The following is a 24795-nucleotide window of genomic DNA, read 5'->3' on the forward strand; positions in this document are numbered from 1 at the left end:
CAGTCCCTATTTTTTTCAGCAAAAAAGTGATCGTAAACAACCCTCTAATTACTACCCTAATTAAAATTTGTCATTGACCTGATTTGGTTTTCTTGATTTATGTATTGTTAATAGGTTCTAACAGTTTGATTGGCTTAGAATGATTAGTTTAAAGAAAATGGAGTTAAAAGCGAATAACGAGTTTTTGTAGTTTGGTAAAAAATGCACTTTTCTTCAGAATAGAAAGATTAGCATCAGAGATACGAAAAAATATTTACTATGAAATTGTAGCTTATTTAATTCCCAAGAACTTGGTTTGCAAAAATTTTTTTACGGCAAAAATTTAGTGAGCTATTGAGAATTAAAACTTGTAATATCATGCAAAATCCACCTTTACCACCTGTTTCAATGTCACCTCTTTTTGTGACTGAGAATTTTAAAAGGATTTAATATTAATAGCCTTATAGATCTTCTAAAAACCTACAAAATTCTTTTTTAACAAACTTTCTAAGATAAAAAATAAAAAAAGTAACGGTAAAAAAATCAATATATTTTTTTTGAAAAAAAAAAGGAGAAATCCAATTGGAAACATAATAAGTTAGGGGTGTTTTTAGTTATTGGCCTTATTTATTCTTCTTTATTTATGTATTATTAATAGATTTTAGAAGTTTGACTGGCTTAGAATGATTAGTTTTTAAAAAAACTGAAGTTTAAAGCGAATAACGAATGTTTGCAATTTGGTAAAAAATGCAATTTTTTTCAGAATAGAAAGATTAGCATCAGAGATACGAAAGAATGTTTAAATATAAAATGGTAGGTAATTTAATTCCCAAGAACTTGGGTTGACAAAATTTGTTCTACGGCAAAAATTGAGTGAATCGTAAATGAGTATACTATTGAAAAACATTGATTTTTTAGATATAAAACCAACACTTTCGATAGCGAATAAATAAAAAACTATTAATTTTATCAAAAAAATGTATATAACATTTTTTGCTTAGAATGAATGTTTTTATTAACCTTTGCTGTCAAAATATAATAAAAAATTTCCACCGCCGAGATAGGGTGGCAACCATCCCCATGGTAAAAGCGCCTGTCCGAATCATATAGATTTTGATCCATGAACTATCCACTACTTATTTTCAAATTTTCAAGCAAATTGATCCATTCTGTAAAAATTGTGAGGTGAAAAGCTTTGGTTCCTGTGCCGTAAAATGGGGTGGCTTTGACCGATTTTGTACTTTAATCGTATAAAAATCATATTTTAAATTTTGCTACATTTTTGTATATGCAAATATGCTATGGGTTTAGGCGTCGTCTACTTTCAGTAGCTTAGATTATAATTACAAGAAAATAATCATGACTTTGGCAAAAAAAAAATGCCTTTGGCACCCTATCTGGGGGGAAGTTGACCGTATATGCTTTTTGCCTGTTAAACTTATTTTTCTTTTAGGTGGGGTTAATTTGACCGTTTTTTAAACCATTTTTTCTTAATTCGTTATATCGGTGGATTTAACAACCCTTGGAATATTACTTCTTTTTTTTTTAATTTAAAAATGAATTCTTAGTTATTTATAAATTTGAATCGTTAAAAATAATTTTAAAAATTATACAGGGTGGCTGAAGTATATCACAATAGATATTTTTCTATGTTTTCGGTCAAATTCACCTCAGCGGTCAAAGTAACCCCATTTTACGGTACTAAAAATACAAGGTTATTCGATACGATAACAGTGGCACAGTATAAAGTGGAACCTCTATATACTGTGACAGTGGCATCAGATCATTTAGAATAGTGAAAATATTTTTATCAGGGACAAGTCATTTTCGGGGAAATTTTTTCAAAAACCGATTACCTCTGTTCGTAAGCTCTCGGTCTAAAACGATCAACTTGTTCGAAATTTACCTAGACGCGACGATTAGAAATTTAGTCAAGTGAGCAACGATTACCGTCAGCGCACGAGTACCTTCTAATTTTTTATTGTCTTTACTCTTTACGTGTGTCACCGGAGACCGGAGTCTGTGTACAAGTTTTGTTTGAATATCATAGAATTTTATCAGTTTCATCTGTTATCTCTATTTACGTCGCGTGGAATTGTTGGATATTTTTCATTGTTTTCAGTGTTGTGGAAGAAAAATATTTCTGTGACTTTCTTGAAATTCTGTGACTTTCAAGATACCTACAATGCAGTTGTGGAGCAATTTAGTGATTGTTTGCATGCTTGTTTTGGCATTTACAGGTAATACAATTTACATTATTATCAAATTTTCTTATCAAGGTACATATTAATATGCATAAGGTAATTTCTATCCAATAATAATATTTTAGCGGTTATTGCGGTAAGCCCGCACAATACTGTTGCGGCTTTTAATTTGACCAATTTTTTTACTGTTCAGTTTCAGTGTAATGAAACCAATAACTTAAGTTTACCCAATCACCTCTTTATTTATTTATTAAGATCAACAGCCCTTGTAGGCATAGGGCTAAAATGTTTACATTTCTGATTACATTTTATTTTAGTCTTATAAATTTTATTTAATTACACTTCAGTCCTTTTATACACTCCTTCACAACCTCCTACCACCTACTTCTGTCCAATGCTAGTTCTTTCCATCTCTCATTGTTACTTTTCTTTAGGTCTTCGTACACACTGTCCTTCCATCTATTTCTTGTCCTGCCTTTTCTTCTCTGTTGTATTGGTCTTCGTGAGAGTACCATTTTTGTCATTCTTTTACCATTCTTTCGATGTGCCCTAAATATCGTATTCTCTGTGCTTTAATCGTCGTCGTGATCGTTGGTTGTTTATATAGTTCTTCCAATTCTTTATTGTTTTTTGTTTTCCACTGACCTTCTATTTTCACACCTCCTTATATTGCTCTTTGTCATCATCTATTCAACATGTGATCAACTCGATTGGGGCTCAAATAGTACCTTGAGCAGAATACATTAGATATTTTGAACATCCATGTTCAATTTCACATTTATAATATATGTTTTCATGACGGATCAAGTTTAAAGTGTTTTTACCCGAATATTTTTGTATGTTATTGGTTATGTTAGCATCTGTCAGCACTGATGATGATCTGTTATCAGATCGAAAACTAGTTCTGTGATGTAGCCCCTTTTAGGGATTTTAATAAATATACCTTTTATAAATGATTTTACTTGTTCTTTTTATATTGCTCTTTGTATTTTTCGCTCCCATCTTTCTAAAAGGTCGGTTTCTGACTTTTTCAGCACCCATGTTTCGCATGAGTATGTTACTGTAGGTTTGATAACTTCTTCTTCTTAACGTGCCCTATCAAGTCCCCTTGACGTTGGCGATTAACATGGCGAAACTGTCTCTGTCTCGAGCTATTCTAAATAGGTGTTCTGCTTTCTTTATTCCTGTCCACTCCCGGATATTCTTCAACCAAGAGGCCTGCTTTCTACCAATTCCTCTGCGTCCTTCGATTTTACCCATCATAATAAGTTGAAGAATATTATACCGGTCTCCCCTTACTACGTGTCCAAAATAGGCCATCTTTCTATATTTGATGTTATCAAGCAGCTCACGGGTAGCATTTGCTCTCTTAAGGACTGCCACATTTGTCAGCATAGCCGTCCATGGTATTTTTAGAATACGTCTGTGCAGCCACATTTCAAAGGCCTCCAAACGGTTAATGGTGGATATTTTTAATGTCCATGCTTCGACACCATACAAGAGGACTGACCAAATGTAGCATTTAATCATGCGCTTTCGAAGTTGAAGTTGCAAGGTATCATTACAGAAGAATGACCTCATTTTTAAAAATGTCGTGCGGGCTATCTCGATTCTACATTTTATCTCTTTATCTGGATCTAGTTGTTCAGTAATATGGCAACCAAGATATTTAAAACTGGGTACTCTTTGAATCATATGACCATCAACATATAACCGTGAATCTTGATGGGCCAAACGGCTAAATACCATGTACTTTGTTTTTGAACAGTTTATATTTAGGCCAAACTCTCTTCCCACTCTGTCAATGGCATTTAAAAGGTGTTGTAATCCATTCATATCATCACTTAAAATAACTGTATCGTCTGCATATCTGATTGTATTTATCAGAATTCCATTTGGTTTGATAACAGTCTTGTAAATTCTGATTTTTGTTTTTCTTGATGCATATTTGGATTTCCTTAATGTTCGATGTTCGTAATGCTTGATACTTTTTATTTCCTTTAGCTATTCTTGCCTTTATCTTCCGTTTCTAATGACTATTTTCGTCTATTTTGGCTCCCAAGTAATTAATTTCTTTGACTCTTTTGAACGAGTATGTTTTCTCCATCTGTTTGCAATATGATGTTATTTTATTTTCATTTTTGCTTGTTGCTAATAGTGTCAGATCATCATCTGCAAATGCTATGCATTGGTGGCCGTTTTTAAATATAGTTTCTTGCATATTTATTCTGCTTTTCCTGATTATTCCGTCCAATGTCAGATTGAATGCAGTTGTTGATAGTGGGTCTCCTTGTCGTAATCCTTCCTTGGTTCCAAACTTTTGGGATGTAAGCCCTTTCCACGTTATTTCGTTTTTTGTGTTTTCCATCATCTTTGGCATCCATCCTGACAATTTTACTTGGTATACCCAATTCTTTCATCAGTTCGTAATACATCTGCTATCTGTTTATTTACTATGTCGTAGGCCTGCTTAAAGTCAATGAACAGAGCATATAGTACTGTTTTATATTCGTAACAGGTAGTATGCATTTGTTTTAAAGCAAATCTTTGGTCCGTCGTTGATATGTTGTTTTTAAAAAATATAGAATTTTATCAGTTTCACCTGTTATCTCTATTTACGTCGCTTGGAATTATTGTTGGATATTTTTTATTGTTTTCAGTGTTTTGGAAGAAATATTTCTTGAAATAGTTTTTGAGTGACTTTTATGAAATTCTGTGACTTTTTTAAAGTTACTAAAATGCAGTTCTGGAGCAATTTAGTGATTGTTTTCGTGCTTGTTTTGGCATTTACAGGTAATACAATACATAGTTATATTATTATAAAATATTCTTATCAACGTACAAAATTAATATGCATAAGGTAACTTCTAGAATTTGGAACTATAAAATTAAATACTAAAATATTTTGGCTGTTAATGCGGTAAGCCCGCACAATATTTTTGCGGCTTTTAAATTGATCCAATTTTTTACTGCTCAGGTTTATTATATATCTATTATAATAATGAGAAACGGCACTAAATACAGATTACTTACTGAAGGTAATCCTTTAAGGTAAAGTATTCGGAAAGCGAGGAATTGGGAGAAGAAGAATATCATGATTAAAGAACCTAAGGAAATGGAAAATTAGAGACGTCCAACTGCTGGACTATCAATAATACACCAGTGGGCAGAATAAAACAGGTTACCTATCTTGGAACAATAGTAAACGAACAATGGGATCACTCACAAGAAATAAAATGTAGAATAACGAAGGCTAGGAGTGCATTCGACAACATGACCATACTATTTAAAAGCGACAACCCTAATCTGGAGATAAAAGTAAGGCTCCTACGATGTTATATTTTTCAATATTATACTACGGAGTTGAATCCTGGATACTCACTGAAACGATGGAGAAAAAACTTGAAACCTTCGATATGTGGCTATACAGGTGAATCCTAAGGATATCATGGACGGACAAGATAATCAACGAGACCGTACTACGAAGAATTGGGAAAGAAAGAGAAGTGATGTATATGATTAAACGGAGAAATTTAGAATATCTCGGACACATAATAAGAAACGGCACTATATACAGATTTCTGAAAATAATCCTTCATGGCAAAGTATTCGGAAAGTGAGGAATTGGATCATGGTTAAAAAACCTAAGGAAATGTTTCTCCACAACAACAACTAATCTATTTAAATCATCAGTTAATAAAATAATTCTAGCCAGAATGAACGCCAATATTCGAAACGAATAGAATAGGCACCAAAAGAAGAAGAAGGTCCTTTTCAGTATTTCTAAATAGCCTAGGTTTTAGATATAGCTGTTGGCCCACGTACTGTTTTATTTAATTTTTTATTTGTGTCAACATATATATACTGAAATATTATTAATTTTTTAGCGTTTTCTGAATCGGACGTTTATTGGTATTGCGGTCTCTCTGTATTGTCACCTCTTCTTATTATATTAGACCCCTTGGTTTGTTGTTCTACGGTTTTGAGCTTGAATTAGCAGCTGCAAATAGCTGTGATGTTGACTGCTAGGCCAGCTATAGTCGGTTCGCTAAACTCAGACACAACTGGCTAGTGATTTTAGTAGGTAATTTTTTTGTTTTTTGTCAATTTTGCCAAAATTGGAAAAATTACTAACTATTTAGTGTTTATTAACTATTTAGTAATTATTTTTTTTGCCAATTTTATCAAATTGGCAAAATTACTTACTAAAATCACTAGCCAATTGTGGCTGAGTTTAGCGAACCGACTATATCTCGCCAGTTTTTAATGAGTCTTGCTAGTGGTCACTTGCCTATTGGCTTTGAATCTCTTGCTATTTGGGCTATTCTCGTTCTGCCCATTTCTGTCTTCTCTGTCTTCTCCAACTTACTATCTTGTATGATATGGATGTTTCGAGGCCCTTTACAATTTTGCGATTTATTGAGGGTATCTCTTATCTCTTCCCGTGTTATTTCACGTACTTGTGTATGTTCAGAAATAAAATTACATGAGACCCAGTAAGATGTAAATCCGTGCATAAAATTAAAACTGTTAAAAATTGATATACCGCAGTTATACGGTCTTCAGCTAATCGGAATAGTTGTTCAGGACTACGTATTCCTATCCAATCGTAAATGTTCTTGAGCCGTGATATCTGTTTCCTAAATTCTATCGGTATTTTCTAAGAACATGTCCAAGATATGTAATTTTTTTATATTAATAGTTTTCAATAATATCGCTGTCCAGACATTCGGAGCATTCTTCTATATAACCGTATATCAAACGCCGAGGATCATTGGAACCAAATCAAAACGATTATAAGCAACTCAACTCCAAACTTCAAAGAGAAAAATCAAAAGAAGCAACAGTGGATGAACGATGAGATTTTGAATTTGATGGAAAAAAGACGCAAATTTAAGAATCAAAACATCGAAATGTATAAACGCATTAATAAAGAGATAAGGACTAAAATACGAGCGGCAAAAGAAACATACTTTGAAAAAAAATGTTTAGAAATTGAAGAGTTGCAGAGAAAATATGATTCATTTAATATGTATAAAAAAATAAAAGTACTCACCGGTCAGAACAAAAAACATGCAAATAACATCGTTGATAGAGACGGAAAACTGATTATCACTGATTTGGATAAAATAGACAGATGGAAAGAATACATTGAGGAACTGTTTAATGATGAAAGGCCCGAGCTTGAAATTAACGAAGTAGTTACAGGACCTGACATAACTATGGACGAAATTGAACAAGCAATAATAGGGGAGTGCATTTAGATTTTCACTTCGGAAAAAATCAAACAAGATAAAACTTTTTGTAATTTCATTAAGAAATGTTTAATAAACAACATATCAAAAAGTTCTACTCGAGAAGTGGGTGCTTCATTTTTTATTAAACAAATGAACAGCGAAGTTAGATGTTTTTTTAAATAACTCCGAAAATATAATTTTTAGAAAAAAACTGACTTGACCATTGAAAGATTCAGAAAATTTTACAAAAAAAACCTTATATAAAGATTTTTCTAAAATTAAATCTCTAGCTTCTGTAATTTTTTAATTATAACGCTAAAGTCACCCTTCTCACACACATTGGCGCACTGTAAACTAGCGTTGGAAGAAGTGCACGGTTGAGTTTTTTTAAAGTAATTCTTTAACTAATGGATCAAAAGAAATTTTACAAATTGGACATGAAAGAAGATGAAATAAGCTATCTTATAGTTGTAATAAAAAGAAGTAAAATGTATGGACATAAGTACGGTGTGGGCGGAAAGTGAGGCTTACATGAATTTTGTTTAAAAATGATTTAAAAATGTGTAACTAATACAACTTTACTTATAAAGCTCTCAAATTTGCACAACTTACGACTCAATCATCTTACTAAACGATGTTTCATTCAAAAAAAATCTCAAAAATTTAATTCAAATAATACGCTGTCTCAAAAAATGTAATTTTTGAAAACTTCGTAGTTCTACAGAATTCCTACCACTTTAAGACGGTATTACTCAAGTTTGGATAAACCTAATACAATTTTTTTGATAGTTTTTTAAAGCCTAGGATGTAATCTTTAAAAAACACTGAATTATTTTAGTTTCAAAATGAAATAAACAATTTCTTTTTGAGAAAACTAAGAAAGATAACAAAAATGTAATACAAAAACCGAAAATTACCAGCTGAAAAAATGTATATACAGAGTGATCAAAACTTTTTTCTGTAAAACTTACCTAAAATTAATTTAATAATAAGCTTCAACAATAATAAATGCTCAACAAAAAAAATTTTTTTTAGCTCTTATACAGTATGTCTGTGTAACTTGGAACCTATTGATAACTTTTTTAATATCAGTTTTACGAAAAAAAGTTATTCTTTATAAAATACTCTGCATCGTATATAATATAAGATGCAACCATCAAATGTCAAATTTTGTTAAGTTTGTACGAGGTATGTCAAAAAATATGAATTTCACTCAAGAGTAAAGTACCTTTATATTTCACAATATCGAAAAATTTTATAAAGGAAAGTTGTTTGTAATTAAAAACTATGTTCCAATATGTAATTATATCCTTCTAATCGAAAATTGTTTTTTTTTAATATTGTTTCAAATTAATTATACCAAACATCATTAAATTTTCACTTATTATTTATGATAACTGATTTGTTATTAATTTTATTAAGAAAGTTATTCGTCATAAATAGCTGTGCATGGTCTAACACTTAATATGCAAATATAAAATATTATATTTTATCAATATTATACGAGGTATTATGTAAAAAAATTGCATAAAAGTGTAATTGCATATTGACACATCGTTTTTAATTCTGAACAACTTTCCATAATAACAATTTTCAGTATTATGAAAAATATAGGTATTTTACTCCTAACTGAAATTTTTATTTATTGACATACGAGTATCTTGTACAAAATTGATAAAAATTGATATTTTATGATTGCATTTAAAGTTTTAGAATATGCAGAGCTTCTTACTAAGAATAACTTTTTATTTATGATCCCATTGCAGCAATTTTTTGAATATTGAAGAGATAGATTTTGGATAATTTGTTCTTTCTTTCTAATACATTTTAATTTTTAATATTATTGTGAAAATTATTTGTTTATCTTTTTTTTAAGAATGAAATTCCATATTTGTTTGATTGGATTCTACTTGTTTTTCATTTAAATATCCGCCATTTTGAAATTAAAATTTTTAATCTTTAATTCAGATTCAACAACCTGTTAAAAATAAAGACAATACATGTTTTAGAAAAATGTTCTTTTTATGTTCTTTTTAGAAAATCCGCATTTTGGATCCGCCATTTTATAGTTTATAATGTTAACATTTAAGTTAGGTTTATCAAAGCTCTCAAAAATAAATATATGTAGAAATAAATACATTTTGTAAAGAAATTATGATTTTACAACTATTTTTTAAGTTATCCGCCATTTTGGATCTGCCATTTTATAATTTAAATTATCAAAATTTGATTCAGGTTCAGCAACCTCTCAAAAATATCCACATATTATGTAAACAAACACGTTTTATAAAAAAAATTCGGATTTTACAACTGCTTTTTAAGGAATTTTAGGAAAAAAATCCGCCATTTTGAATCCGCCATTTTGAATTTGCAAATTGTAATGTCAGATTCGGGTTCAGCATAATCAAAACTAAAATAAAAACATTTTTTATCAAAATAAAATGTTGAATTCACCCATATTCTTGACATTATTTATACAAAACAATTGTTATTGTTTAAACAATTAATAAACAATTAGCGGCGAAATTTGTGAGTACAACTTTTTACTTTAACATATTTATAAACTAACAAAAAAAGTTTTAGAAAAATATAGCCTTGTTTGATTTTTTCCGAAACATTGTATCTTCTCGTTCTAATTGCACTCCCCTATAAGATTAGCAAAGATCAGAAAAGCGACGGGACCAGACGAAATACCGAATGAAATAATAAAGCTCTTCGAAAATTCAGGTAAAAGATCTCTCCTTCATCTTTTTAATAAAGTTTATCAAACTGGCTATATACCAACGGATTGGCTGCTGTCGACTTTTGTGACGATACGTAAAAAAGCAAACACGAAAAGATGTAGTGACTACCGAACCATTAGCTTGATGAGTCATGTTTTAAAGATATTTCTACGAATTTTGCACTCTAGGATGTCAGGTAAAAGGGGGAGAAGTGTACTTTTGAAGTGTGTAAAATTAATAATTCTTAGCTGAGCGCTTTCGGCTTATAAAGCCATCTTCGGAGCTATGGTCAAAAAGGTCAAAATACCACTATGAAGAGAGATGGGTTCCATTTATGATATGAAATACTTCTGTTTCTTATGTAGTTTTTTATTGGTTGGAAAAAACCTTGTCTGTCTGTTTAAAAAATTGTTCAATTTGCTGAAAATAACCAGCAGCAAATTGAACAATTTTTTAAACAGACAGACAAGGTTTTTTCCAACCAATAAAAAACTACATAAGAAACAGAAGTATTTCATATCATAAATGGAACCCATCTCTCTTCATAGTGGTATTTTGACCTTTTTGACCATAGCTCCGAAGATGGCTTTATAAGCCGAAAGCGCTCAGCTAAGAATTATTAATTGTACACACTTCAAAAGTACACTTCTCCCCCTTTTACCTGTTGTCATAAGTGTGTACAAAACTTTTTCAGTCTTTACATTTTTAACTCTAGGATGTACCAAAAAATAGAAGAACAGCTTGGTGATACACAGTTTGGATTCCGCAATAACCTTGGGACCAGAGAAGCACTGTTTAGTATTCAGGTTGTGGTACAGAGATGCAGAGATGTCGGACATCCAGTTTATATGTGTTTCATTGACTTTGAGAAGGCCTTTGATCGGGTAAAACATACGGAAATGATTGCTATTCTTCAGAAAGTGGGTATTGATGATAAAGACCTACGCATTATCAAAAATCTTTACTGGCATCAACGTGCAAACATCAGGATTGGCTGGGACACGTCTGAAGAACTTCAAATACGAAGAGGAGTAAGGCAGGCCTGCATTTTGTCCCCACTAATATTTAACATCTATTCTGAGTTTGTTTTCAATAAAGCAGTGGATAATGCTCAATGTGGTATCAAAATGAATGGCGTCAATATTAATAATTTGAGATATGCGGATGACACGGTGTTAATTGCGAGCAATTATGAAGAACTTCAACATCTGATTAATAGGATTACCACAACGTGTGATGAATATGGACTCAAGCTAAACACCGCAAAGACCAAGGTGATGGTTGTCAGTAAGACGCCAATACAACCGGAAGTAGTCACAGCTTATGGTGAACAATTAGAGAGCACTAACAGTATCACCTACCTTGGTTGTAATCTAAATGAGAACTGGGACATGAGCAAAGAAATTAGAATACGTATAGAGAAGGCCAGAGCTGCATTCTTTAAGATAAAGAAACTTTTATGTGGAAACATTACTTTGAATCTTAAAATTAGATTAGTGAGATGTTATGTGTTCTCTACTCTTTTGTACGGTGTCGAAGGTTGGACTTTAACAGATACTCTTCTCAAGAAATTGGAAGCCTTTGAAATTTGGGTATACCGAAGAATCCTACGAATAAGTTGGGTGGATAGAGTTCGTAACGAAGTTGTTTTGCACCGGATGGGAAAAGTCACAGAAGTCGTCAGAACAGTTAAAAATCGAAAACTTGAATATTTTGGCCATGTTATGCGACACCCAGAGAGATATAATATACTCCATTTAATAATACAAGGCAAGGTAGACGGAAGAAGAGGGCCAGGTCGAAGAAGAACGTCATGGCTTAAAAACCTGAGAGAATGGTATAACAGATCCTCTGCATCCCTTTTCCGAGCTGCCGTTAACAAAATTGCTATAGCCAATTTGATAGCCAACGTTCGATAATCGAGCACGGCACATGAAGAAGAAGATCAAGCGCCTCCAGGCTCCAGGCGATTGATCGTATCCACCTTCAGAGTCCAGATCCAGAGATCATTTTTAGAAACGTCGTGCAAGCTGCTTTAATTCTACATTCATTCTCTTTACTTGGATGTAGTTAGTCTGTAATGTACCATCCTATGTAGATTCTAGAGATTTAAAGTGATCTATCAACAAAGTTTTGTTGATCTATCTGTAGGGAAACATTGTCGTGAGGTTCGCGAGTAGATATCATACCTTAAAGCAGGGCTTCCCAAACTGTGCGTCGCGACGCACTGGGGCGTCGCGACGTTGTCCCAGGGGCGTCGCGTGTTAGCGCGGACTTTTAATACGGAAAATATATTTATTTTATTTTAAATGAGTATAAAATATATGTATTAATAAATAAATCAAATAAAAAATATAACATCAAATCGATAGACCTTTGAATTACGGAAATTATTCAAAATATTTTTGAATCCGAAAATTATCCGATGGTCCACGAAATTATCCAAAAATCGAATAATTATCCGGACAGTGGCAACACTGGAGTCGAACGCATTCCGTAATCTGTTGTGAGTGATCCTAATAAATTACTAGGTTTCAGAAGAAGTTGCTCTTATGGAAGAGAAAATTCGAAGATAAAGAAATTTACTGTTTCCCTGCTTTATAAGGTATTCTACAAGAAAAAACGGTAGAAATCCTCGATCCCTTTTAAAAAAATATGTTTACACAACACATGTTATCATTGAGCGAACACTTTGAGAAATATTTTCCCGAAGATCTGGATCAATGTGACTGCGTCAGAAACCCTTTCCAGTCATCCACACCAACGACAATTTCAACAAAGGAAGAAGAACAACTGACAGAATTGTCCTGTGATTGCAGCCTAAAGTTTCAATACGACAAGTACAAACTGTTTAAATTTTCTAGCTCAGTTTCTCATGAATATCAAGCCATCAGCAGTGTTGCATTAAAGGTTTTGTTACCATTTGCGACTTCGTACTTGTGCGAAACAGGTTTTTCTGCAATTGCAGTAATTAAAAACAAGTACAGGTCAAACATAAACTTGGAAAAAGAGATGAAAGTGGCAATTTCCAAACTGGAGCCCTGGTTTCATAAGCTGTGCTCAAAAAAGCAATCACATCCCTCACAGGACCGAGCCAGTTACATAAATAAATATCCCTTTTTATTTTTGTGCTTATGTTTTGATTTCGGTCTTAGTTTCTCATAAAAATTATAAATTATGTTAAATTAGTGTTTTTTGTTATAACTTTAACCTGTTACTAGGCTACTACTAAAATTGGTAAGTATTATTGGGGTGGGCTGAGGGGCGTCGCAAAATAATAGCAAAGTCCCAAGGGCGTCACAATACGAATAAGTTTGGGGAGCCCTGCCTTAAAGCATTCATTTTAGACCCATTTCTCTTTCTGTCGAGCTTACGTAAACCAATAACTCTTGACGGATCTGGAGACCATTGTATAAGATAAAAGTGTTGTCAGCGTATCTAAGATCATTAATCAATTTACCATTGATTTTCATTCCAGTCTTTATCCTGCAAGGCCTGTTTGAAAATAATATCGGAGTAGATATTACTAAAAGCGACGAAAAAAGTGACGAAAAAGGTCAGTCTCACGGAGTCTGGGGAAGACAAGAACTCGCTTATGAAAACTCAACGAAAAAAAACCCTAAAACTAAACGTCTGCACATACAATGCAAGATCTCTAAATGGAGACGAAAAATTTTTGAGCTACAAGAAGAACTATCGAAAATAAAATGGGATATACTGGGCCTTGCAGAAGTAAGATGAAAAGGTGAAGAGAGAATACAGCTGAAATCAGGAAACATACTCTATTACAAAGGTAACGAAGACAACAATAACAACGGAGTTGGCTTCATGGTGAACAAAAGGATTGGCAAATATGTAAGCACATTTAGAGGAATTTCAGACCGCGTAACATACATGATAATGAAAATGAAAAGAACGTCACTAAAGATAGTACACATATATGCACCTACCTCAACCTATCCAGAAGAAGATATTGAAGCATTTTACGAAGACGTGACAATGGCCATGGAAGAACGTAAAATGAGAATAACATTAATTATCGGATATTTTAATGCAAAATTAGGAATAAAGCAGGGTGAAGAAGAAACAAGGATAGGAAATTTCGGATATGGGTCGAGAAATAATAGAGGAGATACCTTAATGAACTACCTGGAAGAGAGGAAACTATATGCTATGAACTCGTTATTCAATAAGAAACCGCAACGAAAATGGACATGGATCAGTCCTAATGGTCAAGTAAAAAATGAAATAGACTACATACTTTCATCGGAAAAGTCTGTTGTACAAGACGTAACCGTTCTTAACCATTTTACAACTGGTAGTGATCATAGATTAGTTAGAGCGAACTTGAGCATTAATGGGCAACTTGAAATGAAAAAGAGAACACAAAATTTACAAAATTTAGATATGGAAAAATTAAGGGAAAATAAACAAGAGTATAAAGAGAAAATAAAAAACATCATGCCCGATAAAAATCAACTCGTAAATAAAGTAGTCGACGAAATCAATAACATTCTAACACAAATATTACTGAAAGCCGGGAAAGAAGTGGCACCCATGAGAAAAAAAAGACAATAATGGATCTCACATGAAATAAAAACATTAATGGAAAAACGGAGAACACTAGCTCAACAAAACAAGAGATCAACAGCAGAGTATTCGAAGATAAACAAAAGCATCAAGAAAAAGATAAAAGAAGAGAAAAGAAAGAAACAAGAAGAACAAGTTGAAAAAGTTATTCAACAAAACAAGAATATGAAGTGCTTACGACCAAAACTGGGAAAAACAGAAATAAATGCCATCAAAAATACTCAGGGAGAAGAGACCAACGATATACATGAAATATTAGCAATAACACAACAGTATTACTTAGACTTATATCAAGAAAAGCAACCACCGACACAAGAAACTCTTCAAAAATTGAAAACTAAAATAAAAAATGCCAACTCTGACCTACAACCAGAGATTAGCAAATCAGAAATAAAGAAAGCCCTGAGAGAAATGAAAAATAATAAATCACCAGGAAGAGACGGCATTACAGTGGAGATGATTAAAAATGGCGGAAAAATTACAAGGAAAGTCTTATACAGTCGGAAAAATGAAAGAATACCCATGAACGAAGATATAAAACACGCTGTATTTTCCTGTCACCGTGTCACACAAAAAATTGGACAGCGCAAGTACATGTAATAATTATTGTTACATGTACTTGCGCTTGGCAATTTGCTTTGTGACACGGTGACAGGAAAATACAGCGTGTTTTATATGTTCGTTCATGGGTATTCTTTCATTTTTCCGACTGTATGTATTATTGAACAAAATACTAAGTACACGAAACATACCCAGTAATTGGAATGAAGCAATCACCCTATTATTGTTTAAAAAAGGAGACAAAAAAAATCTGAAAAATTATAGACCGATTACCTTGCTTAATGTTATGTATAAATTGTTAACTAAAATATTAACCAACAGACTAACCCCTAAATTCGACAATTATCAGACCAAAGAACAGGCAGGATTCAGAAAAAGCTACAGTACATGTGATCACCTACTAACAATGAAGTTACTTATTGAGAAAATAAATGAATACCAAATACCCATATATATGACATTTATAGATTTTGAAAAGGCACTCGACTCCATAGAACACTGGGCAGTGAAACAATCACTACACAATAGCAGAGTAGATTACAGGTATACAGAACTAATCTCTAATATATACAGTAAGGCCACAGCTACGATCCAACTTGAACAGAATACACACCCCATACCTATCAAAAGGGGCGTTAGACAGGGAGATACGATTTCGCCGAAGCTCTTCAACCAAGCTCTAGAAGACATTTTCAAGAGATTACAATGGGAAGAATATGGAATCATCATTAACGGCCAATACTTAAATCACCTAAGATACGCTGACGATATCGTCATTATCGCTACAGACAAGGAACAACTACAAATAATGATACAACAACTAGACCACGAAGCCAGTAAAGTTGGATTAAATATGAACTACAGCAAAACAAAAGTGATAACAAATCAAGAGGATGAGTTAAAAATCGTAGTTAAACAAAACCAAATAGAGGAAGTGCATGAATACATATACTTGGGACAAATAATAAAATTGAATAGAGACAACCAAACAGCAGAAATAAAGAGACGAACGAAGTTAGCGTGGGCCTCGTTTGGTAATCTCAACTTCATATTGAAGAATAAAAAATACCTTCAATATCTAAAAACGAAAATCTACGACCAATATATTCTTCCGGTCCTTGCATATGGATGTCAAACATGGACGTTCACAAAAGCGAATATGGACAGAATTGCGAAAACACAAAGAGCAATGGAAAGACAAATGATCAACGTAAGACTGTCAGATAGAAAAAGGAATTCCTGGGTAAGAAATATCACAAAAGTTAAAGATGCTACTCGTCAAACAGCTAAACTAAAATGGAAATTCGCCGGTCATACGATTAGACAAAAAGAAGAAAGATGGAATAAAATTATTACAGAGTGGAGACCATGGACATATAAACGAAAGAGAGGATGACCACAGATGAGATGGGTAGATGACCTTAAACACCAAGCAGGCTCGAAATGGATGCACATGGCTCAGGATAGAGAAAGATGGAGGAGCGAAGGGGAGGCCTATGTCCAATATTGGATGTCGCAAGGCTAATAGATAGAATAGATAGATTAATAAAAGCGAGGAAAGAATGCATCCCTGCCTGTCGCCTCTTTAAATGTAACATTCGTTGGTTAATCTCACATCAACTCTTATGACTGCTTTCTGCGTCCAATACAATTTACGTAGGCATCAAAAGCGTTCCATTCTGTACCCTATTGAAAGCTTTTTCTTAATCAATGAAATATGGTGAAGATGCCCTCAATGATTTAGTGACGTGAGAAGAAAAAGAGGAGATGTTGGTCGAAGAAATGAAGAAATAAAGATCGGAAAATAGAAAGATTCTTAAACAAGAAGAAATAAATGAACTGTCAATGACGACATTACATTACATATAAAAAAAGGAAATAAATTATAGCTGAATTTCTCCAGACACCCACATTTTAATAACTTTCAAATAAATTTTCAACGACTTCGTTTCTTTAATTCATTAAATCGCTGTGCATTTGCATTTTAGTCAATGTCATTACATACGCTTCTATAAGAACTTATTTTGCTTTTTTTTAATATGAGATACGTGATTCCTCGTCTGTTTATTATGGTGTTTTACATAATTCTATGGTATTTATTGCAAATAGCCTTGCATATAAACGTGTTGTATTTATTTAATATTTGTTGTCTTTGGTCATGGTTAAGAATCTATTTTAAATATTTTTTAGAAAATTTCCAAAATTGAGTAAAAAGTCAAAATTAAGAGTTTGCTATTCTTTCAGCTTCTTGTGTCTTTATTACTGTTTTGCTCTCTTGATAAATTTTGGTGATCATCACCAACCATTGTTTTTGCTCTTACAGTAAAAAAAGTGATAATTAGTTTTTCAGATTAATATTTCCTTTTATCTATGATATTTGTCTAACCATTTGCCAATACTCATGAAATGTCAACTTAGAGGAACGCCACCACCAACAAAAAGTCATAAAATATGGAAAATTAACAAGGCAGACTGGAGAAAATTTAGCACTTTGTTATAGAAAAATCATTGAATGTTATTGACGATAGTTATGACAAATTATTAGAAGATATGAACGAAGCAGCTACCGTAGCTATACCAAAAAAGAGTACAAATAAACGAAATACTTGGGAAAAATGCAAACCAAGGTGGAATAATGACTGCCAAGATGCAGTAACGAAACGCAAGCAGTTATTTAGTAAATATAAAGAGAATCCAAATTTGGATAATCTTAATAAGTATCAAAATCAAGATGCGATCGTTAAAAGAATTACAAATGAAGCAAAAAGAGCTAGTTGGAAATCGTATTGTGAAAGTTTGAACAAAAATACTCCAATGAAAGATGTTTGGGCTAAATTAAACAGATTCAAAAACAGGAAACAAGCAAATAGACATCAAATAGAGTGGGGAGACTGGACAGAATATTTTCATAGTAAAATCTGTCCGAATTGGGTTAACGAAAAACCAAGAGAGTTCAAAAATAATTATACAAATGATCACATGCTAAATAAACCTTTCACAATGAACGAATTACAACAAGCTTGTAAGAAAAGAAATAATACGTCTCCCGGAATAGACAACATCCATTACCCAATGATTGCTGAGATTCCATTTATAACTAAGCAGCGCTTATTAGGCATTTATAACAGTATATATACAAACAAGTCGAACATACCAGACGATTGGAAAAAATATTTAATAGTACCTATTCTTAAACCTAATAAACCTAGAGATTCTGCACACTCCTACAGACCTATTGCATTGGGGTCTTGTATAATGAAAACGTACGAACGACTTATTAAAAACAGGTTAGAACACTGGCTGGAGAAAAATAAATTATTATCAGCAGTCCAATATGCATTCAGAAGAGGACGTTCAACTCAAGAAGTTACAACATCATTTGTTACTGATGTACAATTAGCATTTACTCGTAACAACTCAATATCCTGCCTATTTTTAGACATTAAGGGAGCATATGATGTAGTTAATCTAGACATATTGACAGATAAATTATACGCCATAGGAATTCCAGAAGGGGTTATTGCGAACTTAATGAAGTTATACCGTGATAGAAAAGTGTATTTAAATATAAATGGAGTGATAGGTACGCCCAAATCAACATCAATTGGATTGCCTCAAGGAAGTATTTTAAGTCCATTATTGTTTATTCTGTACACTGCTGATGTTACTAGTTCTATTACCGAAGAAACTAGAATACTTCAGTACGCAGACGACTTTTGCATTTATACGGAAAACAAGTCGATCGAAGCTTCAATCAATGCATTAGAAAACGCCACAGAAAGAATTGCCGAATGGTCACAAAGAAATGGATTCAGCATCTCTCAAGATAAATCAGTCATGTGTTCATTTACGAGAAGACGTTATCAACCACCAAACCAAATTAATATAGGACCTTTCACATTCCCATATAAAACATCTGTTAAATACCTTGGCATAATTTTAAATCAAAAGCTCTCTTGGAAAGAACATATTCATCATTTGTCAAAAAAATGTGAAAACGCAATAAATATACTAAGAGCTTTTAGCCACACAAAGTGGGGAGCCGATCCAAATATATCACTAATCTTCTATAGAGCACTAATACGTTCAGTGATTGACTATGGTTGTATTTTATATGGAAATGCAAATTTAACTCAATTGGAGATATTGGAAAAAATAAAAAATAAGTGTTTACGACTTTGTCTTGGATGTATACAAAGCACACCAACACATATTTTAGAAATTGAAGCAGCAGAGCCTCCTTTGCATCTTAGACGGCAATTTTTGTGTGATGTTTTTATGTCAAAACTCCTAGCACAGAAAAGATCTGAGAAAATACAAAACCTCAATTCAAAAATAGATAGCCCCTTCTGGCGACGTAAAATTCATCCCAAAGTAATAAGCAGTTATCAGCTATTAATCCAATTTAATAGCGAGGTTTACAGAAATGACATCTTTCCCTTTTATAATTGTGATTATAACCTATTAGAACTACAAATTCCTTATTATTATCTTAATATTGAACAACACGTTAATCAATTTAACATAAATACGTTTGTTGAGAAAACAATTCTGAAAAGATGGCCGGAGTCCGATTGTATTTATACAGATGGATCCAAATTCGCTGAGTCAACTGGATGCGCCTTTTACCATTCAAATGAAAATCTATCCAAAAAATTTAAACTTTCAAATCAAATGTCTAGTTATACTGCTGAGCTCATCGCAATTCTTCAAGCTTTGAGGTATATTAATATCCATCACAAGAATAAGTTTGTTATATTAACAGATAGCAAAAGTTCGGTAGACACAATAGTACAAACTAAATTATCAAGCACTTCATCAGTAGTAATTATAAAAATTTTAGAAACAATCCAGTTACTTACGAATACAGGTAAACAAATTTCTTTGGTTTGGATTAAGGCTCATTATGGAATTAACGGAAATGAAATAGTGGATAAACTTGCCAAGGATGCTACTACAACAGGGGAAACGATAGAAGAACCATTAATGCCAGTCACTGATCTACGACAATGGTTTAAGAAAAAACAAATGGAGCAATGGCAACTGGAATATGATATATCTCTTAAAGGTGTACGATTTCATGATATCCAACCAAAAATTTATAGAAAACCGTGGTTTAACGACATTACAAATCGGCACTTCATTAAAACCTTAAATAGAGCAAGGAACAAACATGGTTTATATCCAGTTCACAAAAATAAACTAGGGTTGGCCACTTCTCAAAATTGCACATGCGGGGAGTTGGGTACTTTAGAGCATGTGATTTTCGATTGCGCCAACTTCCAGATGCTGAATCAACAGTTATATAAGAATCTACAAACAGTAGAAGTTACTCTCCCCACCAATTTAAATTCCATTTTATGTACACGAAATATAAATTTGTATAAAATTGTTTATAACCACTTAAAAAATATGAAAATTGATATTTAAAAAAATATATATATATAAAAAAAAAGAAAAAAAAATAATAAAAAAAAATAAATAAATATTAAAAAACAATAAAAAAAACAAAATAAAAAAAAACAAAAAAAAAAAAACAAAAAAAAACAAAAAAAAAAACAAAAAAAAACAAAAAAATCACAAAGAAGGCCTAAACCTCCGCGAGGATGAATCGGGTTTAGGTCTTAGCGCGAAAGAAAAAAAAAAGAAAAAAAAATTAATATCAATTAGTGGTTTAGTATAAGTATTTAGTAATAGTGTTTTATTAGTATGTATTTTTAATGTAATGTATGTAATATATGTTTGTGATTATTAAAATATAATGTATATCAGTTAAAATTAGGAAATTGTGTCTATGAAAATAAAAAAAAAATTTGAGCTGGCCAATTGGTTCAAACCAAGGTCATAAATCTAAACACACACACACACATCTATGATATTTTCTACGATTAACATCTCCTTTTACTTCTAGGTTGTCTTTCATTACATACATTATTTTTTATCATTCATTTCGAATAGCTTATCTAGATCCATTTGTGGAACTTTCCCTTTCCTTTTTGCGTTTGTAATTCTTTTTATTGTGATTTTATAGTATCTCATCGATAATTAGTCATGTACGTCTTCTTTTTGTGAAGATATGACCCTGTCTGTTTTTTCAATGTGCCTCTAGTAAGTTGTCGTTCCTTCATTTTCGTGGTCTTCCCACTGCTCATCTTCCTATTGGGGAACCATCTGTTCTCGCCGTCTTTATTACTCTATTTGTTGTCATTCGGCTGGCTTATGTGGTCGTTCCATTTTATTCTTCTGTTTCTTACCCAGTTCTTAATGTTCTACACCTTGCATCTCCGTCATATATCTGCACTATATAGCTCTGTCTCATAGTATCGACTTTTCGAAGGGTTTTCATCTATGCTTTTTCTTGCATTCTTTTTGTCCTGTCTGTGTCAAGACGTGTTTCTGCTACGAGTGTTTTGTACATAAATTCTACATTTCATTTCTTACCCGATATTTTTATTTCTTAATTTTTTTTTCATTCAGGCAACCTGCGCTGCGTCTCTGTTTGTTCTATACACTTGATCTTCCATTTCTGATCCGAGCTTTCCATAGCTAATAGTTAGTGTAATGCCTAGATATTTAAACTCCATCACTTGTTCTATTATCTTCCCCTAAAGCTCTACATCTTAGTAAATTTGATGTAAAGGCTATAGCGCAGCAGGAAAAGATGGCAAAATCTGCATTTGGCTGGATTCCCACTTGGTATTGGGCAATCGAAAGTACATATTTAAAAACGCCCCTAACCAAATTTTTAGCTCCCTATGTAACCCCTTGTGTCCCCTATCGAAAAAAGGTGTTTTCTTGAAAAAAAAATTTTTTGAGCGATCTGTTGCTTTAACAAATGTGAAAAATTTGTGAATGTATATTGTTATGCCCTAAAACAAACTGAGTTTTTTCAGATTTTTTGGATCAAGATTGAGCTCAGAAATTTTTTTGAATTTTTCAGAAATATTTTAGGTTATGTAGGTAATTTTTGGCTAGCTGAGAAATAATTATTTTTAGTGTAGTTTTTCCATTCTTTTAAATGGCGAAGGTAGATTTGCCAATTTCTCACCGGAAATTCCTCAAAATTCGAAAAAACCCATTTTTTTGGTGTTCCCCCTCATATTTTTAGCGTTTACTGAGCGATCCTTTGCTTTAAAAAATCTGAAAAAATTATGAACATCCAATGTTATGCCAAAAGCATACTGATTTTTTCAGATTTTTTAAATTAAAATTGGGGCCAGGAAAAATTTTTTGAATTTTTCAAAAAAAATTTTTATTAGTTATGTAGGTAAGTCATTTTTGGCAAACTTCGAAAAAATTATATTTTCGTGTATTTTTTTTCGTTCTTTTGAATGGCTGGGTTAGATTTGCCATTTTCTCTCCTGAACTTCCTCACAATTCGAAAAAAAAAACACTTTTTTGATGTTTCCACCTCCCCCAAAAAATGGGTTTTTTCCATTAAAAAAAAATGGAAAAATATACACTAAAAATTATTATTTCGCAGCTAGCCAAAAATTACCTACATAACCTAAAATTTTTTTGAAAAATTCAAAAATTTTTGCTGAACTCAATTTTGATCCAAAAAATCTGAAAAAAATCAGTATATTTTTGGGCATAACAGTATACATTCAAAATTTTTTTTATATTTTTTATAGCAACGGATCGCTCAAAAAATTTTTTTTCGGAAAAACACTTTTTTTTCGATAGGGGACCACATAGAGAGCTAAAAAATTGGTTAGGGTGGTTTTTAAATATGTACTTTCGATTGCCAAATCCCAAGTAAGAATCCAGCCGAGTGCAGATTTTACCATCTTATCCCACTATAGCCTTTAGTAAATTTTTTGGGGAAATGAACATGTTAAATTTTCTTGCGGTTATATTAAATTGGTGCAGTGTACGTTGTAAATCATCTTTACTTTGAGATATTAGTTTTGCATCGTCTGCATAGCATATCGTTTTAAGTTGTTTTTCTCTCATTTGGTATCCTTTTATAGTTCTTACTTTTGTACTATTTCATCTATGACCGGGTTGAACGACAGAGGACTCAGGGAATCCCCTGCCTTATCCCATTGCCAGTTCACTTAAGTCATTTATTTCTTCTTCTACTTTTACCTTTATTGTGTTGTTTTGGTAGATATTTACGATCGTTTTAATTATTCATAGTCATGCAATCTCTCTTGCATATTATAATAAATGGATAACGTCCTTTAATTTAACCCTGTCAAATGCCTTCTTAGGGTCCACGAACATATGCCGGTTTGTTGTATTCTAATGATTTCTCTTGAACTTGCCTCATTATAAATAGAGCGTGGGTGCATGATCTTCTCGAACTAAAACCTTGTCGTTCTGCTAATGTTATAATTTCATTCAGTGTGTTTGTTATCACTTTGGTTGTTAATTTGAAAATTCCTCTTTAATTCTCCTGGTCCAATTTGTCTCCCCTTTTGAAGAGAGGTATTACGTGCTTGATCTCCATTCCCGTGGTATTCTGTTTTGTTCTATTATTTTTTTGATTAGTTTTCCATTAGTTATCTATTAGACCAGTGGTTCCCAACCTTTTTCCCATGATCGCCCCCCTTAAACAGGTTTCGCCTGTTTTGAATACTATAATCGCCCCCCCCCAACCTCCATTAAATTGGAATAATTAATCAGTAGATAATTTATTTTGTACTGTAAATATATCAGTATTTATTTTTACATTTCGTAAAATGATAAATGGTTAGTAATAATTGTTAATTTCTTCCTTGGGCCTGGTGTTCCCCACATAATTTCTTTATGTCTGGCTCAATGTTGGTTAATAGCAACCTCAAATCCCCTCTTTCTATTTTATCGAGCCTATTTCTTGGGTTTTTCAAAATACATACAGAACTAAAACCTTTCTCCACTAGATATGTTGTGGGGAATGATAATAATAGTAATTTGATTGCATTACACTTTTTATCCGCGGCCAAAATCTTTCATACCCACACTCCCGAAACAGACTTTCAGAAGGACTTAACGTTGAAACTTCCACGCTAAAAGGATCGATAAACCAAGTTGGCATTTTAGACTAGTCAAATCTTGGAATAGGGACTGCAGATCTTCTTTCAATGTTTGAAGGTGGAGGCAATATGTTTGAAGATTCTCAGAATCACCACAAGAAGATTTCAACTTGGGGAATTTGGTGAGATCAATCTCTTCTCTGAATATTTTCAGAGAAGAATTTCTTTTTTTTTTTTAAATAGATAGTTTTTCAATGAATGCTCCGACTACTCCCTTCGCTTTGACCATATTTATGTTCTTCCCTTGTAGTTACAGGTTCGTTTCATTTAATTTTACAAAAATATCTGATAAGTAAGCAATGTTTGGTCAGTAGTATTCAGAAATTCAAGAAGAGTATCTTGCTGCAATTGAAAATAAAACATAGGTACCTATATCCGTACCTCAGAACAAAAGTGTATAAGTCACAAAATGTAAATTTTACAGGAGAGCGAAAATAAAAATTATTTTTAATGTTTTGTAACATTTTCCATTTAATACATT

At 32.5% G+C, this 24795-nt stretch overlaps 1 protein-coding gene across 3 annotated transcripts in view; it reads left to right on the top strand.

The window, feature by feature from the left end:
* Nucleotides 1-1906: 1906 nt before the first annotated feature.
* Nucleotides 1907-24795, top strand: part of LOC126883303 (uncharacterized) — a 161416-nt gene continuing 138527 nt past the window's right edge. For 2 of the 3 annotated variants that reach the window (XM_050648665.1, XM_050648667.1), the window contains exon 1: nucleotides 4857-4976. In XM_050648665.1, the coding sequence (XP_050504622.1) occupies nucleotides 4889-4976 (88 nt within the window). In that variant the 5' untranslated portion in view covers nucleotides 4857-4888. Of the gene's footprint in view, nucleotides 2220-4856; nucleotides 4977-24795 lie in introns of those variants that run through there. The other variant, XM_050648666.1, reaches the window with a different exon arrangement.

The sequence above is a fragment of the Diabrotica virgifera genome, chromosome 4, assembly GCF_917563875.1.
Source record: "Diabrotica virgifera virgifera chromosome 4, PGI_DIABVI_V3a".
NCBI lineage: Eukaryota > Metazoa > Arthropoda > Insecta > Coleoptera > Chrysomelidae > Diabrotica > Diabrotica virgifera.